A 17652-nucleotide genomic window follows, 5' to 3' on the forward strand; every position below is an offset into this window, starting at 1 on the left:
ATGCATTCAAAAAGAGCAGTCAAGCACATATATATTGGGTTTTATCATAACCAGCTAGAACTAAACTAGATGTAGATATCAGATATAAAAATGTACTGTTGTAGAATGCCAGTTCACTCCATAGCCTGTAGGTGACATATTTAGGCCACATGTCCACTTCGTCCCTCAGGAGACTGCCCATGGCAATAAAACAGTTTAGTTTTCCAGTTTTCCTCCAGACTTACAGGAAGTTCCTGTGTCCAGAGCAGAGCAGACAGCGAGTGTTGAGTGAGAGGGATATTACACAATTTCAAGCACAACCACTTTCCAACAAGGCCTTACAGAAAAAAGAGGGGAAAACGCTCTGATTGTGTCCCTGGATTTTTCTATAGGTAACATGTGATGCATTTTGGAGACAATCATGAAAATGACTGTATGTGAAATATAGAGCCACTGAGCTTCTGAGGAAAACTGACTGGTAGAAAATGTCAGGTCACTAAATTGGAGAAGCTGGATCCAGCATGTCTGTGTGTTTGTGTTGCTCTTGAGTAATATTTGATACTGAACATGGAATTCTTTGACAGTTTATACATGATTGCCATGCTTCCTGTCAATTTCGAGGCACTTTGTACTACAAGGTTCAACTCTGGCTTTGAAAGGAAATCTTTTGGCTCGATGCACAATCTATGTAATAGACCTAAGCACCTCAATTGGCTGCATAATTATGAGTTATGGTAGAAACTCAGTTATTTAGCAATCTACAAGATATCAAGCATGATACCATTTATGGCGGTATTAGTATGAAAGTTGAAGCTGTTACAGATGATGAGGTGAGGGCTGGATAGACTAAATGACTTTAGGTACAGATAAGTCCCTGCTGGTGATACCAGTAGCAGATAGTCAAATGGCATAGGGGTGGGTAATGTAGCAGTCAAAAAAGACCAACTTGTCAATGGACTCAGAATCCAATAATAAAGTCAATCTTTTGCACTACTGAAGATCACATATTGATATAAATATTGGTATGCACATGGCTCACAGTGCATTTCTTCTCTGGGTCTTTCCATCTCAAGTGGTCCAGTGCAGGTTGCTCGACCATTTTTAATTTTCCTAATGTTATCTCTCCTTTTTTTTATTGATTATCTCTGTATTGGCATTGAAAAAACCACCATTTATTTGTTTGTTTATTTGTTTGTTTGTTTGTTTGTTTGTTTTTACCTGGATTAACTATGACAGTCATTTTTGTATCATGGCACACAACAAATTTTGGTTATACAGCTGTTTATAGAAACCTCAATATCTCGACTCAGGATGGGCCTAGCTACTTGGAACAAAAACTAATCTTTAGAGCACATTACAAGATACATGTAAAAGGTACATTTTGCACATACTTGGTCCTTAGACTTAAAATATAATGCCGAAGATTGCTCACAGTTATAATGGGAAGCGTCTCAGTCTTACTTTTTTTTAGGGGGAACCTATTGCGTCTCTTTTTTATGGGGTGAGAAAGTGCCATTAAAAAAAAAAAAAAAAAAAAAAAAAAATCCTCACTTTTGGGTTGAATATCTCTGTGGGGGACCAGATACAAACCTGAAATTTTCACAGAAATAGGTCCTTCATAGTAGCATTTTGCTGTAAAAAAAAAAATAATAATAAAATAAAATAAAAATTGAGTTTGAGATTAGAGGAAAACTCTGTAGGACTGTGGACCTTAAGGGCCAGATTTGAGGAACCAGCCTGATCTATCATGTTGGTACAGATGTACAGTTGGTATGCGTGAATAGATTTTATCCAAAAATGGAAGTACAGTATTCAGTTGGGTGTTTTACAAAAGAACAGTTTCATAAACAGAACTATGGTATTGTTTCTCCTGTGATAAAGGCAGTAATTGACTACAGCTCAAAATTAAACACGGTAGAAGCAACCAACTTTGCAATTATTGGACCACTTGAGATGGAATGACTCCCTTAACGAGAAACGTAATCCACTAGGGAAGTTGTAGCTCAGTGGTTAAGACATTGGACATCTGAGTGGAAGGTTGTGAGTTCAAATCTTAACCCTCAACTGCTCTTAACCCTCAAAAAGGCCCTTAACCCTCAACTGCTCAGTTGTATAAATGAGATAATGTAAGTTGCTCTGGATAAGGGTATCTGGAAATGCCATAAAAAAGATCTTATGTCTGAAATTAATATTTATAATGATATCTGAATGATGCAGAACAAGAGACATTTCAGAAGTGGTGATTTACCTCAAAAATTAAGGTGACCAAAATCCACAGACAGTTCAGAGATATACAACCAACTGTGTGTTTTCCCATCATTTAAACAAGGAATGATCTTTGAAATCACAGGGAAATGATAAACGGTAAATATGACTGAACTCTGACTGTAAAGATGTCATACTTCTGGCAGACTCTGTGGTTTTGTTGTCAAATACAGATAACAGTCAGTTTACAATAAGCTCTGCGCAAATTCTTTATCATTAAGAAGTTGTACTTAGGTCATTATTTATATCTAGTCAGCATGTTTATAAGTGACTCAGTCTTGGTTTATATGAATGAAAACAACAAACTGAAGGAGGGTTAAAAATACAGCCAATCCCTCTCTGTTTTCAACAGATGACTGAACCAAAACGCTGATTCATATTAGTACTAGATAAATTTACTATAGGAATTTTTCAGGTCACGGTTACTTCCCTACACTACATTAAAGAAAAAGTCCCATTTCCCAGGTTTTAAAATCTCTCTGAACATGCAGGTTTTTTAAATATTATTTTATATTATTGTTTTAAATGTAACATAATGCGGCTTTAGCGAAAGTTGAAAGTTTGAACAAGGTCCATAAAGGCCTGGTTTCACCTCCCTCACTTTCTCTCAGGACTCTTCATTTTCCAAACATTCTTGGCGGGAAAAGTTGCACTTTGGTTGGTGCTCATGCTTTTTCTGATGCCTCTTGAGGTACAGACCAAATTTGCTTTTGAGTTGTTTTTTTTCCCCCAACTGAACTGAAAAATCACATAACCATACCGGTTATCTCTCTCTCTCTCTCTCTCTCTCTCTCTCTCTCTCTCTCTCTCACACACACACACACACACACACAAAGTTATGAAATTTATTTTTCAAAAGCAAAAAAAAAAAAAAAAAAAAAAAAAAAAAAAAAAAAAAAAAAAAAAAAAAAAAAAAGGAACCTATTTTAACACTCAGTGGGTGTCAGAAAAACAACCTCAGCAAATCTGCTGATGCAGTGCTGCCCCCTACCTGTCACTCTGAGTAGCAACAGTGTTCATGTGGATTTACTGCTTTGATTACAGATTTTAAAAACAAACAAACAAACAATTAAGCAAACAAATAAACCTAAGAAACCTTACAGTGAAGCACATTAATGAAACAAATATGCAATTTTGTTAGTTCAAGTCTGCATTCCCTAAATTCTGTACTTGAGTTGATACTTGGGTATAAATTCATTAAAAAAACATACTTTACTTCTTGTACCTTTCCTTGACTTTGAGGGGATCTTTTGTATCTTTAGTATGTATCTTTTAGTATGTAGTGTACCGTTAAAGCTTTACATTGCTAACTAATCTATTTATGTACACTGTATCCACATTTCCAGGTGAAAGATATACAGTAAAGGTAAAGGTACAAAATATGTACCATTGTACCATTTTAGTCATTTTAGTATAATATTTTTTATGAGTGTATGTTATATGCATACATTGTTTGTATTGTGATGTACTAATTAACTAGCTGCTAAATAAAATTTTATTGAACATTATGTGTGATAAGTGAACTTGGTGAATCTAAAACATATAAATATTTGTGTACAAATATGCATTACACATTACACACATTGCATTTCACTGATTTTAATTCAGCTTCTCTTTTATACCAAAATGTTGGGTTTATACAGCGTTGACATGTAAAGAGATTAACATATTATTCAAAGTAAAATAATAGTATTTGTAACAGTGTTGCTAGGTGATCCATGTCACCCCTTCACACAATTGGTACATTCCATACCATTCCAAGTCATACATACATCATGTGACTGTGGAGCGTGGCATAAATAATGTGATCGGCACAATAGTTGGCTCTCAACTTTTCATGAACAATAGGGTGAGAAATGAACAAACTGTAGATGAAAACCACTTTTGGATCAGAGTGGTTAGAGGAGAATGGTGGGAATTGTTCAAATAAAGCCACAATCAGGCAAATCCCATCCAATCCCATTCAACACTGTACAGAATGCCATCTTAGAAGGCAAGACTTACTAAACTCTCTGGTCTCAAATGGACTACAACAGCCAAAAAAACAGGTTGAGTGTCAGTGCTGTCAGGGCAGAACAATGGTGTATGACTACAATGAGAACAGAAGCATCAAACATTGAGGAGTGTAGGGAAAAATTTGCCTGGTTGGATAAATCCAAGTTTTTTTTGGATGATGATCACTCCTGATGAAGTGCTAAGTCACTGAAGCCATCTGACATTGTAATAACAGAACTGGCAAGTAGTGGCAGCACGATGGTGTGGGGAATGTTTTCCTGGCCTTTTATACTCGTTGAACAATGTCTGAAATGCACAGCAGAGCTAAATATCAATGCTGATCTAGTTCATTGAACACTTGGATGGACACTTCCAGGATGATAGTGCAACAAGACATAAGGCACATATTATCACTGAATGGTTCCAGGAACATGACCATTTATTATTATTGCGCTAATGGCCTGCACAGTTGAGAGTCTTTGGGATGAAATGGAAAGCCTGTGCAACTGGTCTGACTAGACAGCCATCCAGTTTGCATTGAATGCAAGCCTTTCCACATGGTATCAATATCTACACAAAGCATCCAATATTCAAGTGAATCCACGATGTTCTAGAAAAGCAATGGAGGCGCAACAAGTTACTGGATTTGGGTACCTAGCAAAAATGGCAAATGAGTGTGTGTAGTCTGTTAGTTAGAAAAATGGATCAAACACAAACATTAGTAAAGTGATAATGTGCCATTTTGGAATATGCTACTCTATTCAAGCACTATCGCAACATCACATCATCAATCATTCTGTGTGCTCCGCTTAAACTTTCATAACTTTACTTTATTCAGATTTAAAATATAATCAATAAATATTGTACGTCGTAACTCAGTAATGTCAGAATGCAGACAAACAACAAGAACAATATCAAAAATGTAAAAGGTTAGCTTAGAGTTCATTTTACAGAGGCATCTTTCAGTGAAAATATCCCACACTCCTCAGACACATGTTTGAGCTATGACTAGTTGCTTGACTGGTTGACAGATACGGTGTCCAGATGGTATTGCACCACTTCCAGTGCAAATTCCAGTGGTATCACAATGACTTATAGTGGAGTCCGAAAATCTGAGTCTACTACCAAGTGGACTGTTTTATATCATTATTTAACAAAAACATTTTGTTTTAAATTGACAGGTTAATACATGTACGGTAATGTGCAAAAGTCTAAGGCACCCCTATTTTTTTTAGAACAAAGTTGTTATAGATATTTATTTTGTGACTTGGGCATTGTGTCAGTACAAAAACTTTTTATGTTTCCAAGAATTACTTTTCCAAACAAATTAAATTCAATGTTACAGAATTATTATTATTATTTTTTTTAAACCTAAAATACCACTTTCCAGATGAAAAAAATTAATGAAGGCTGCTGGGTTCTGGATGCAAAAGAACCATGGCAGATTCTCCAGGATACTCAATAAAACGTACCAGCCAATTTCCTTATAAAGCTGCACAAAGTGTAGCTGAGACTACAATTTTTTTTTTTAAAGCAAAGGATTGTCATAGTAAATCCGTTTGTTTGATTTATGTAGGAGCATTTAATTTCATTTTTAAAGGCATCTTTGCTCCATAGCATTTCTTTGCTTAAGACTTTTGCATAGTACTGTAGCTGTAAATATGTAATAAATAAAACTTGAAGATAAGGTTTCTCATACAGCAAAAGATAAAGATGTCAATCTTGTTGAAGCAAAAATGCTTTTTTTGTTGTTGTTGTTGAAAAATCATACCTTAAAAAAATAAATAATAATATTAAGGACAACATAAACGTAAACCAAGAGAGGAGTTGGATCGAGAGCTCAAACGAAATTTGTTCACAGGTTATAGCCACATTTAAACACTTGATTTAAACTTAGAAAAAGGTTTAACTTTCAAGATTTGACCAGAAAGCCTTAAACTGTACATTACAGTACAGCAAAATTCTTCTCTTCGCACATGCCAGCTTCTTAGTGTCACAGCAGAGGGTCAGCCATGATATGGCACCCTTGGAGGCAAAAATATACAACCTGTCCATTGTAGAGCATCAAGAACACACACATTCACACAAGCATTCATACCTTTGGGCAGTTTAGCTTAGCCAGTAAACCAAATGGTTCTTTAGAGGTGGGAGGAAACCAGAGAATGTGAAGGGATGTGAAACTCCACACCTCTCAGGACCATTTAGGGGATCCTGAACCTGTGAGGTGGCAACATCTACCTACTACTGTGTCACCATGTAGAATTACCAGTAACTGAGAAATATTTGATAAAATTGTATTAGTATTTCATAACAGTTATTGGTAGTGGACTCAGGCATTTGGACCCTACTACCTCTTTAGTATATAACTTCTGATTTATCCCATCTGGTCTGTTTGTGCACTATTCTGTTGAGCAGAGTTTACGTCTCATCAGTACACAAAACAGTCAAACTCAGATGGGATAAAGTCCAAAGATACCTTGTTCCTCAATGATTACGATTGCTTCTGAACTTTCTGTGCTGTAGATCCACAGATTGCCTCAGTTCATGCTAGAGTGAAGCATCTGGTTATGCATCCTCTCCAAGATGCGGTGAATGCTAGCAAAGCTGGGTCGGTCGCTCGGGTGCGTACTCCAGCACAAACGCATTAAGTTATAGAGCTCCAGTGGACACTGTTCTGGGCATAAAAGCACGTGGCCATCCCTGACATAGTATATCACCTCCTCATGAGCCATGCCATAGTAGGGCTGCATGCCATGCGAAAAGATCTCCCAGAGCACCACTCCATAGGCCCAGACATCTGACTCAGTGGTGTAGCGGTTATAGAAGATAGACTCAGGTGGCATCCAGCGGATAGGAATGGCATCATTCTCATTTGCCTTGTAGTAGTCGGCTGCGTAGATGTTCCGGGACAGACCAAAATCTGCAATCTTCACCACCAGGTTCTCTCCTACAAGGCAGTTCCGTGTGGCTAAGTCCCGGTGCACAAATTTGCGCTCAGACAGGTAAGCCATACCTGCTGCAACCTGCTTGGATACTGAAAGCTGATCCAAGCAGCTGAGTGGACACAGATCAGACTCAGAGGACTGGGAACTGGGCCACGTCAGACTTCCCTGGCTCAGAGTGCGCTGCTGGACTGGAGAATGTCGCCGCAGGTATTCATTTAGATCACCATGTGCCATGTACTCAAACATCAGACACATGGGCTTCCCGACAGCACACACACCTAGAGGAAAAAACATCCAAAAAAACAAAATTAACTACAGTTTTGAAGATCCCGGTAACAAAAATATCCTTGTTACTCTCATGCTTTTGCTATGGAGCCTGGGAAATTGTTCCAGCACATTTTAGAGCTCTTGCTCAGCAGCAGGGGTTGAGGCCAGGACCAAAATGAACAGTGTATTTTTCTATTGTCATTTCCTTGAGGGAAGAACATGATAACAACACAAGGTCATTTTAAACAAATACCGCTTAGGCAACTACATGCTTATGAAAGCCAAAATCCACATCCTAGATGATAGTTAAAATGTATTTTAACAAATAAATCATGGCAAGTTGGATGAGTTCACTATGAATCAATGTAATCATTCTTGCTAACTTCATCACTCTTGTTAGAATAACATAGTTCATTTGTGTAGTATAGATAATTACAGAGTCAGCACACGTACCCAGTAGCCGGACAATGTTGGGATGATCAAACTCTGCCATGAGAGCTGCCTCTCTCTGGAAGTCGTTCTGCATGTCAACTGAAGCCTCCTCCTTTAGCATCTTTACAGCCACCATGGTGAAGGCTTCATGTGGTAACAACCCAGGAGCCCTGCAGAACAGTCACCACATATTAGTTAGTCAGAAATTCTTACAGATATGCCCTAGTGATACTCATGACACCCATTTCTTTGAATCTTTTGCACCATCACAAATAAAGTTTTGTTATTAACCTTTTTGTGGACCGTTGATTTAGGGTTGTTTTAACTGTATCTTGAGTTGCAGATTAGAAAGTCATGTGTTCAAATCCCAGCACCACCAAACTGCTATGTTTTGGTCATTGAGCAAGACCCTAAGACTTCAGTTCACTTGAATCCTGCATCAATTGTAAGTTATCAGTCAAATCACAAATGTACTGGATTATGTTATTTTATACAATGTACAATATTACAGTACTTTACTGTAAACATGTTTCCAGTTGTTTGTTGTTAAATTTTACAGTATTTTGTTGTCAACTCTTTTGCCAGTAAATTTTAAAACTGTCAAATTTACAGTCAGTTTTTATTACACTGTAGGAGCCAAAATCGAGCCACATGAGTCATTATTACTAAAATTGGGTACTTCAGTATTCATATCTCAGAATTAACCACAGACAGGGCGGATGTGGATCAGGTGGTAGAGCGGGTTGTCCACTAATTGTAGGATTGGCTGTTCGATTCCCGGCCCACATGACTCCACATGCTGAAGTGTTCTTGGGCAAGACACTGAACCCCAAGTTGCTCCCGATGGCAAGTTAGCGCCTTGCATGGCAGCTCTGCTACCATTGGTGTATGAGTGTGTGTGAATGGGTGAATGAGACACAGCGCTTTGGATATAAATGCAGACCATTTACCATTACTTATGTAAAGTAAGATGGGAGATTGTAAACTGACATGTATGACAGCACACTCCGTTACCATCATCAAAACACCAATTAAAAGAATATATTTCAGAAGAATGGTGTTCATCCTAATGATGCTTTGGTTTCCAAATCATGCAATGAATTAAAAAACAAATCAATAACAACAAAACTTAAGCAAAATACTCCAGATCTTCCTGTTTGCTGACATTAAGACAGGCCAGAAACAAGGCTTTATTAGCACTATTCATTTGTTAATTAGATAAAATATGTCTATTTGCATGCAGATGACCTGCTAAATTGTTGTTGGCCACACCAACCAGGGAAAATGGTCACTTAATCAGCTGTAATATTGGCAGTAGAAGAGTAACACTAGAAGTGGATAGCGTATGTGATTTTTTTCTTTTAACAAAGTACCACAGAGATGAGAAGTCATTCATAGAGATGTTTAACCCATAACCCCCTTGTCATCCACAAGAGTCCTTATGACAACAAAGCTGAATGACTAAGTAGGGCAAGTGCCTGAACTACAGCACACTTTTCAATCCAAAACATTTAGCTTAGACTACACCCAGACCTTCATTGAAGGTTATCATTCACAATCTGGGCTGTAATGCTAAACACGGCACCAGCTCCATGATAAACAGCAGGAACGTTTTGTCTCATAGACAGTGTGCTCTACTTAAACCCATGATTGTACATGCGACCCTATGCAGACTTCATCCATCATGGAGAAGAACATACGTTTGGTCTTAAATAAAAGTAAGCGAGAAACACAGAAGCCCTTTTTCTCTACTGCTGGGTCGTAATGGCAGCTATTCAGGCGCGGACTTAGCATGCCATTAAAAGTGCACTTCCTGTGCTCCAGTCTCCCGAATGTTCCTGGAGAAAGTAAATACCAGCAGAGCCTCTATAAATAGTGCTCTAAGCAGTGCCTACTGGCACGATAAAGTCTACAGGGAAGTTTCACATCAGTGCCCATATGATGCCTGATGATAGCCTCATCGCTGTATCTATTTCAGGAGTGAACCGTGTGAGTTTGACACCCCACACTGCTGTTCCCAGGAGTCTACTCGAACCCACCACATGCCTTCCTATTGCAGGAGGATTACATGGCCATGGATTATGCAAACAGCAGTTGATGTACTGCGTGTGTATATATGTGTCGTGTCCACACAGGACGAGTTTTGACATGAAAGGTTATTTATCATGCTAGATTTGTACAAGGCAGAGCTTTGTGAAGATTATTATTGAATAATTATTCAAATTATTTATTATTCCATAAACCCTACAGCTTTTTTTTTTATTTTATTTTATTTTTAGCACTGTGGCTTCTTAAAATGTATATATTCTGTACCTTTAATACTGAATTTATCTTTAAAACATTTGATCACTTTTGCACACATAAGGGCTACAATTTGAGTTGTTCATTATGCTCAAAAATCATCACAGTGAAGGAACTGACACATAATCCTAATTCTAATCTGGGTCAGCAGACATGTTTTTTGATTTATTTATTTTTTGTTTGGTTGTATTGTTTTTTTTTTGTTGTTGTTTTTTTTTGTGTGGCTGTACCACTTGGAATAGTTCGGCTCAGTTTTCTTTCTCACCTTGCCTGAAACACCCGTCCGAAGGCCCCTTCTCCGATGTCGCGCACGTATTCGATGTTGTTACGAGGGTACTCGAGCGTCAGAAGCTTGGAGTTGAGCAGCAGAGGAAGGCGCTGGTACATGGGGTTCGGGTGAAGTCTGTCCAACAGCAGCTCAGAGGGAAGAGCGGTGAGAGTCGGCACTTCCATGGCCCTGCTGAGAAGACACAACAGATCCCAAACTGAGAGGGCAAGAAAAAGTCTGACTTCATGTGTGGAGACAAACCACAGTGTTTGTTTGCCTGATCACTATTTGTGTCTTTTTTTTCTTCCGAAACTGTAACAGGACCTTGGATATGAGAAAGTCATAAACAAACAAACAAAATAAATAAATGCATAATTTATTATTATTATTATTATTATTATTATTATTATTATTATTGTTATTATTATTATTATTATTATTATTATTATTACTGTTGTTATTATTGTTATTGTTGCTGTTATTGTTGTTGTTGTTGGTGGTGTTGTTGTCCTTGTTGTTGTTGTTGTTGTTTTCCAAATTATATTTGAAGACAATACATAGGATATCCTGTGTCCAGGGCAGTTAAAGTTAAGATAAAAATCAAGGAAGTTGAAAACTGTATACAAAACATTAGGGATTTTCTTGTAATTCATGCCTTGTTCCAAACACATCCATCTTTTTCATAGTCTCAGGAGCATTGTTAATTGAACACGTTTGAGGCTGTGGGACATCAGTGTAGCTAAACCTAACAATTTCCATAAAATGTGAAATGTTCACACACCTTTTTCGACGTTTCCACCTTTTTCTTCTCTTGAGACACATGAGCAGAATGAGTGTGAAGAAGGCCACACTTGCAAATCCAGCCATGATGAATATGATAACGCTCATGTAGTAGCCGGTGGACACAGCAGGCATAGGGTTTGAAGGGGCCAGTTTTGGAGGAGGCAGTGCTCTCACACTGGTAACTACTGAGAAATAAAATCATTTAAAAAAGATCTGTTTATAGCTAGAAAATTATGACATATTCCTCAAATAGGACTAAAATTAAAAATGAATAAGTGTTTTGACCTGTTCACAAATGACATATTTGTTATGTCATGTAGTCGGACCATTATCTTGCATGTTTTTGTATATTTATGTTCTTTTTTTTTATCCTGCATTTTATAGGGCCCCCTGGTGGCACATTATCCCTAAGCTACCATGTACAACTCTTATATGTAAAACAGCCCTACTTCTCCAGTCATATTTGTTTCAAAATATTTCAGTTTTTAAAATTGTTTTAGCAAAGTTTTTTTTTATCTTCTCTTAAACACAATGATAGGCAAAAAAAAAAAAAAGTTCAACATTTATACAATTAACAATGTTTAAAATAAATAAAAAAATAAATAAAAGATTTTCTGAATGTTCAGTAAGAGGATTAATCAAGTAGAGGTCAGCAATAAATTAAAAGCATTTAATTTTCAACACCATAGTGTACTGATCACAGCTCATTTCAATTATAAAAGATTGACCAGACCGCATAGCGCCAACAACGACAGTCGAATTGACTCATCCTTTACTTTGGATATGTTGGATTTGGGATCACATGACAATCAAAGGTCAGACAGAGGACACTGGATGTCACCTTTTCGGAATATCTCAAATGAAACGAACCAAAACGGATTTCTAAAAACTTTTGCTGACGTTTTAAGAGTGGACAGAAGAAATGAATACGGGAATGAAGAAAAACTTTTGTACAAAGCTATCAATATTAGTGATTAGTGGTACCTTCTACACATCTGGGCACCAAGCAGTACTCCCAGCGTATACTGGGGTTGGTGGAGTAGCACCATGGCCGGTCGCTCTCCCCTCCAGGATTGCGGCAGTAGTTTTCAGCATTCTTCAGCTCTGGGATAATGTTCACAGACAGCCTGTGAGGATGAGGATCCTAACAGGAAGAGTAAGAATCATGAATGTTGTAGGCATTTAAGAAAAATAACATTTATGTTGTTTATAGTTAATGTTCATTTTTGGTATGGTGCATTTACTGTATGTTTTGTAGTTGAATTGGTTTATGTTAACTTTACGTGAGGAGGTGTTTCCAAGAAATTAGAGTCGTGTGATAAGACAACCAGAAAAGAGTGGGGGGGATGGGGGGGTAATTAAATGTGGGAAATGTCTGCCACATCCTTACTTCATCAACGTTACTTGTTTCACTACCCTTAATTTCAGTTTCACTACACTTTAATTTCATAGATGTAATACAGTTCATTTCACAGCCTTTAAATGCTTGGCTCTGTGGCATTAACCAGTGTTTTTGAATAATAAATCACTACATGGATATATGTGCAAAAAATACCAAGGTGCTTCCAAAAAAGGTCAAGATGAATATCAAGTTAAATGGGTTCTCTAGTACATATAATTGAAACCCTATGATTTTTTTCTCAGACAACTGGGCTATGTAGCTCAGTGTAGTGCCTCAGTATGAGCTTGTGCTTCTAAAGATATGCTGAGGTAAATTTATTTATCGTTTCATTAATCAGAAAGATTACTAATTGTTCATGGTGGAAATATAAAAGCTGACCTGGATGTTTCATTTTTAACCAGTAAAATGGTTTGACATTAAACACAATATGCTCTTATGGCAAGAAGGTACAGTTGCCATGTTCTCCTGCAATCCCACTACCCTGATTACGCCATGCTATGGTGTGGTTCCAAAAGGCAAGAGAAGTAATGTGACTCTGCATGTGTGAACCTCAGACTGAACTCAGCATACAGATAGCACACATCTGTTCATCAAAATCAGAAGGTGTTGATGTATCAGAATGGTTAGTTCAGTTATCATTTACTGTACTGCTTTTGACTGTGGATAGCATTAGCACATAGCCACAGTAGATGCCTAGATAACTGCTAGAAAACTAGCTCCAACTTCTCACAGGTAAATATGAGTATGATTTTTATTGGAGTCTTAATGTCTATTATTATATTCTCACAATTTATTGAATACTAGCTGTGTTATTTAGCTGGCTTGGTTAGCAGGCAAGTGCTGTAGCTAAAAAAATTACAGTTACTTTATCACCCTTTAACCATGAACCATGATAGTCTTTGTGAGAAAGAAATACTTTCTCATCAATTTAGTACTGAGACTTTCGAGAAATGTGAACTTAGTACAGTGTGAACAAATATCTATGTCGGTGGAATCAAAGTTTACAATTTAAAAATGATATTCTATTTCACTCCCCCTAAACAGCAGGGGTGTTGAGAAGCATCAGGATACCTCCTTGTGTGCATGCACACACATGCCAAGACCTTTCAACAAAGTCACAACGTGACTTATGATGCAGTATTTGTGATAAATACTGCTGTCATCCCACCATCTTTCTCTAGAACCTTCTTGTTGAGTTCTTGATGTATCAGTGGTTCTGAATAACAAGGAACCCTGACAAAGTTATTTTGTGTTCATGGAACACATAACTAACATTATAGAGCCGGGGTCAGCATGGGCACTCTGAAGTGTTTGCAGCTACACAGCCCCACGCACAGCAAGCTGTGATGCACTGTGTGTTCTGACACCTTTCTATCATAGCCAGCATTAACTTTGTCAGCGATCTGTGCTACAGTAGCTCTTTTTTGGGATCAGACCAGACGGTCTAGCATGCACTCCCTACAGACATCAATGAGCCTTGAGAGTCTCAAGCGTCCATGACCCGGTCGCTGGTTCAATGGTTTTCCTTCCTTGGACCATTTTTGGTAGGTACTAACCACTGCATACCGGGAACACCCCACAAGACCTGCTGTTTTGGAGATGCACTGACCCAGTCGTCTAGCCGTAACAATTTGTCAGTGGAGGGTCCTTGCAAGGATAGTAAGACAAATGGTGTGTGTATGTGTGTGTGTGTGTGTGTGCATGAGTGTGCGTGTGTGTTTGCATGTTGAATAGCTGTACTAATACCCTGTCCCTAATGACTCTGAATGAGCTCAGACGATTATGATAACGGTTATCTTGCATCCCAGCTCCCCGATGGACTTAATTAAAGTAAAAACAAATAAATAATTACCTGCTGGTCCCATCGCTGGCAAGGAATACCAGATGCTGTGACATTGTGATTGCCTTGATAAAACCTTCCTCTATCATTGTAGCACGTTGCTGTTCGAGAAAAAGCAAACACACTGTAAATCTGCATATTCATGCCACTCTACTGCAGAATGTTCAGTATTTGATTTGTATTCACACAAATGTAATATCTAATAGAATAGGAGAAAGTATATACACTATACAGCCAAAAGTATGCAGACACCTGATCATCACACCCATATCTAGTTTTTCTCCAAACAATTTTTGAAGCACACAATTGTAATAAATGTCTTTGTTTGCTGTAGTATTACAGGTTCCCTTTATTTGAACTAAGAGGCTCAAACCTGTTCCAGTATGACAATGTCCGTGTACACAAAGTGAGCTCCATGAAGACATGGTTTGTCAAGGTTGGTGTGGAAAAACTTGAGTGTCCTGCACAGAGCCCACTGAACTCCACTGAACACATTTGGGATGATTTGGGACACCGACTGCACACCAGGCCTCCTTGCCCAACATCAGTGCCTGAGCTGATTAATGCTCTTGTGGCTGGATGGACAAATCCCCATAGCCGCACTCCAAAATCTAGTGGAAATCCTTCATAGAAGAGTGGAGGTTATTATAACAGCAAAGGGGGGACTAAATCTGGAATGGGATATTCACAAATGGGTGTAATGGTCAGGTGTCCATAAACTTTTGGTCTTATAGTGTATTGAATCCAAATGCTACACATACTTGTGATTTGGTCTCTCTTCATCTCTGAAAGGGAAGAGAATAAGAAATTGTAGACACTCAGCACATATCTCAGAATGTAATGATGATTGATGATATTTAGGGTTTTTTTTTCTGCAATTATGCTGTGCTGTGATCAATTTTACAATAAAATTCTGCTGTGTTCAGTCACATTTTTTGGCCTTAAAAAAACAAAAACAAAAAAAAAAACACAAGATTACACATTTAGACAAAAGTCTTACAGAATAACAGAGCCAGATCTGAGTAATAAAACCATCAACACGTCCAACAAGTCCTTGGCTTTCATCATAATCATAGTGTGTTGCTTCTCACTGAGCTAATGCATGTCAGAAGCTACGGGCTGCATTCATTATATGGTCGTAGTTTGGATTTGTAATGCACAGTATAATTCCTATGATGTCCTAATTTCCAGTATTTGTGGTCAAACTTCAAAGACAAGTAGATCGATAAAAGTTTCTTACCTACAAATGCTACGGCAGTGCATGACGCTGGATCTGCCTGCTGGCTGGGCAGAGTTTCACAGTCTGGCAAAGTGAGGCTCAGGCTTGGAGAAATGACTCCTCTGTGATTCCTCTGCTCCATCAAATGCCATTCCTTATAACAGTAGAGATCCTTCACAGCCAGACAGTGCTCCCTATGAGACAGTTAAGGGATGACATTCATACTTCATTGGAGCAATGTGAGAAAAAAGGCTTATGTTTCTAGCATTGGTATTTCATAAATGACGAGGCAAATAAATGAAGGAGAAAATGACCAATGTTTTCATTAGTGACTGCGAGAGCTGATAACAGCCAAACAGAGCTTTAAGTATCAAATGGTGGTGAAACTTTAGGGCTACATGACACCTACATAAGCTCTTCATGACAAATGACATAAACTAGCTCATACTGATCAGTGGTAAATATGACTGTCATTTCATTTCACAATTTATAGATTGCAGTGTTCCTCATCACTAACATTAGCTAGCCTAGTCATCCTTATTGTAAAACTGTCACTGCAAGATATCACTATCATGTTTGCATCACACTTCCAGGGGTTTGAATCCCGCCTCCGCCCTGTACGTGCAGGGTTTGCATTTTCACCCCGAGCTTTGGAGGTTTCCTCCAGGTACTCCAGTTTCCTTCCCCAGTCCAAAGACATTCCCTCTTTTTTATTGGGAAAAACAGTTAGTAATGGTATTGGAGGGCTGGTTCTGTCTCTTCCTATTTTGATTGATGTTGATATTTGATTACGCCTTTTTGATTATACATCTATCATACACCATTTATAAAAACTAGTCTATTAGTATCTATTTTGTTTCAGTCACTGATCCATGTACATAATATACCCCTTAGCCGTGAATTGATTGGTGGTGTGGAGTCAACAAAGAAGTACTGACAACTTGTTTGTTAAATTTCAGATAACGGTTTTTGTCAAACACTGACAAAACAGGTTCTTATGCAAGATATGTTTTTCATTAAGTTGTTTGTCATTTAACTAAGATGAATTGTTTTCCAGAAATGTGCCCAAGGTTGATTGTGACTGGCTGTGGTCTTGTCTCTGAGGAAGCGCTACCTCTCTGTCTTTGCTTAGGGTCAGAATGTGGGAGAAAGTGTATCATGGGAGTTAGTATCAGGTCTATGATGGCCTCATAGTTTTCACAGATTTCCTGAAAGCTATTGAAGTGAACAATAATGAATATTCAGTTGTGTACCTGCAGACAGGTTTGGGTGCAGGACCAAGGTCTGATGGGCTGCAGTCCTGGAAGGCAGCATGGCAGAGCAGTGAGCGAGCTGCAGGCTGGCACAGTGGGCTTGTTCCCTCCAGCTCGGCCCAGCCTCCATGCGCCAGGAATTCCTGCGCCTGCTCCGGGTCCGGCAGAGAAGAGTTAAAGAAGACAAGTGCTGAACGTCGCAACAGCCCATGGCACACTTCACCCCGGTACATACTGCAGTAACCTGCACTGCCTTTGTACAGCCTGGGGAAAGGAGAGGACATGATGAACAATAGTATCATTATCAGTGTAGAAAGAGTGTGCAAAGAGACATTACAAAAAGTAACCAAGCACTTAGTTGAGTTGAGTGTGTGCTCACTGGAGCACTTTTTGAGCTTTATTTCTTTCTCCAGTGAGACTATATATCCTATAAAAGCATGCCCAAAACATTTACTGCATTTATTAAAGAATGACATATTCTCTCTATATATATTTAACCATTTGTTGAACTTGTTTTGAAAATGTTGTGGAACAAGTTTCTTCCCGTAATCACTTTCATTATAGCAGCTAAACAGTCATTCTCTCACTTCTCTCAAACTTTCTCACTGAACGTTACAGTTGCTTTGTCTCTGACAGTTACAAAAAACTGCCACTGAAGACTCCTTTCAAAACTGATAAAAAATAAAACACATTTATTATTTTT

The 17652-nt window shown here is 38.2% G+C and overlaps 1 protein-coding gene across 1 annotated transcript in view; it reads right to left on the reverse strand.

Moving 5' to 3' along the window:
- Nucleotides 1-2308: 2308 nt before the first annotated feature.
- musk (muscle, skeletal, receptor tyrosine kinase) overlaps nt 2309-17652 on the reverse strand; it is a 33050-nt gene continuing 17706 nt past the window's right edge. The window contains exons 9-17 of the mRNA XM_053644802.1: nt 16950-17234; nt 15718-15890; nt 15239-15262; nt 14490-14578; nt 12220-12379; nt 11234-11420; nt 10450-10644; nt 7905-8053; nt 2309-7462 (exon numbers count right to left, since the gene is read on the reverse strand). Coding sequence (XP_053500777.1) covers nt 6777-7462; nt 7905-8053; nt 10450-10644; nt 11234-11420; nt 12220-12379; nt 14490-14578; nt 15239-15262; nt 15718-15890; nt 16950-17234 — 1948 coding nt within the window. The 3' untranslated portion in view covers nt 2309-6776. The remainder of the gene's footprint in view (nt 7463-7904; nt 8054-10449; nt 10645-11233; nt 11421-12219; nt 12380-14489; nt 14579-15238; nt 15263-15717; nt 15891-16949; nt 17235-17652) is intronic.

Source organism: Ictalurus furcatus, chromosome 16, assembly GCF_023375685.1.
Source record: "Ictalurus furcatus strain D&B chromosome 16, Billie_1.0, whole genome shotgun sequence".
Lineage (NCBI taxonomy): Eukaryota > Metazoa > Chordata > Actinopteri > Siluriformes > Ictaluridae > Ictalurus > Ictalurus furcatus.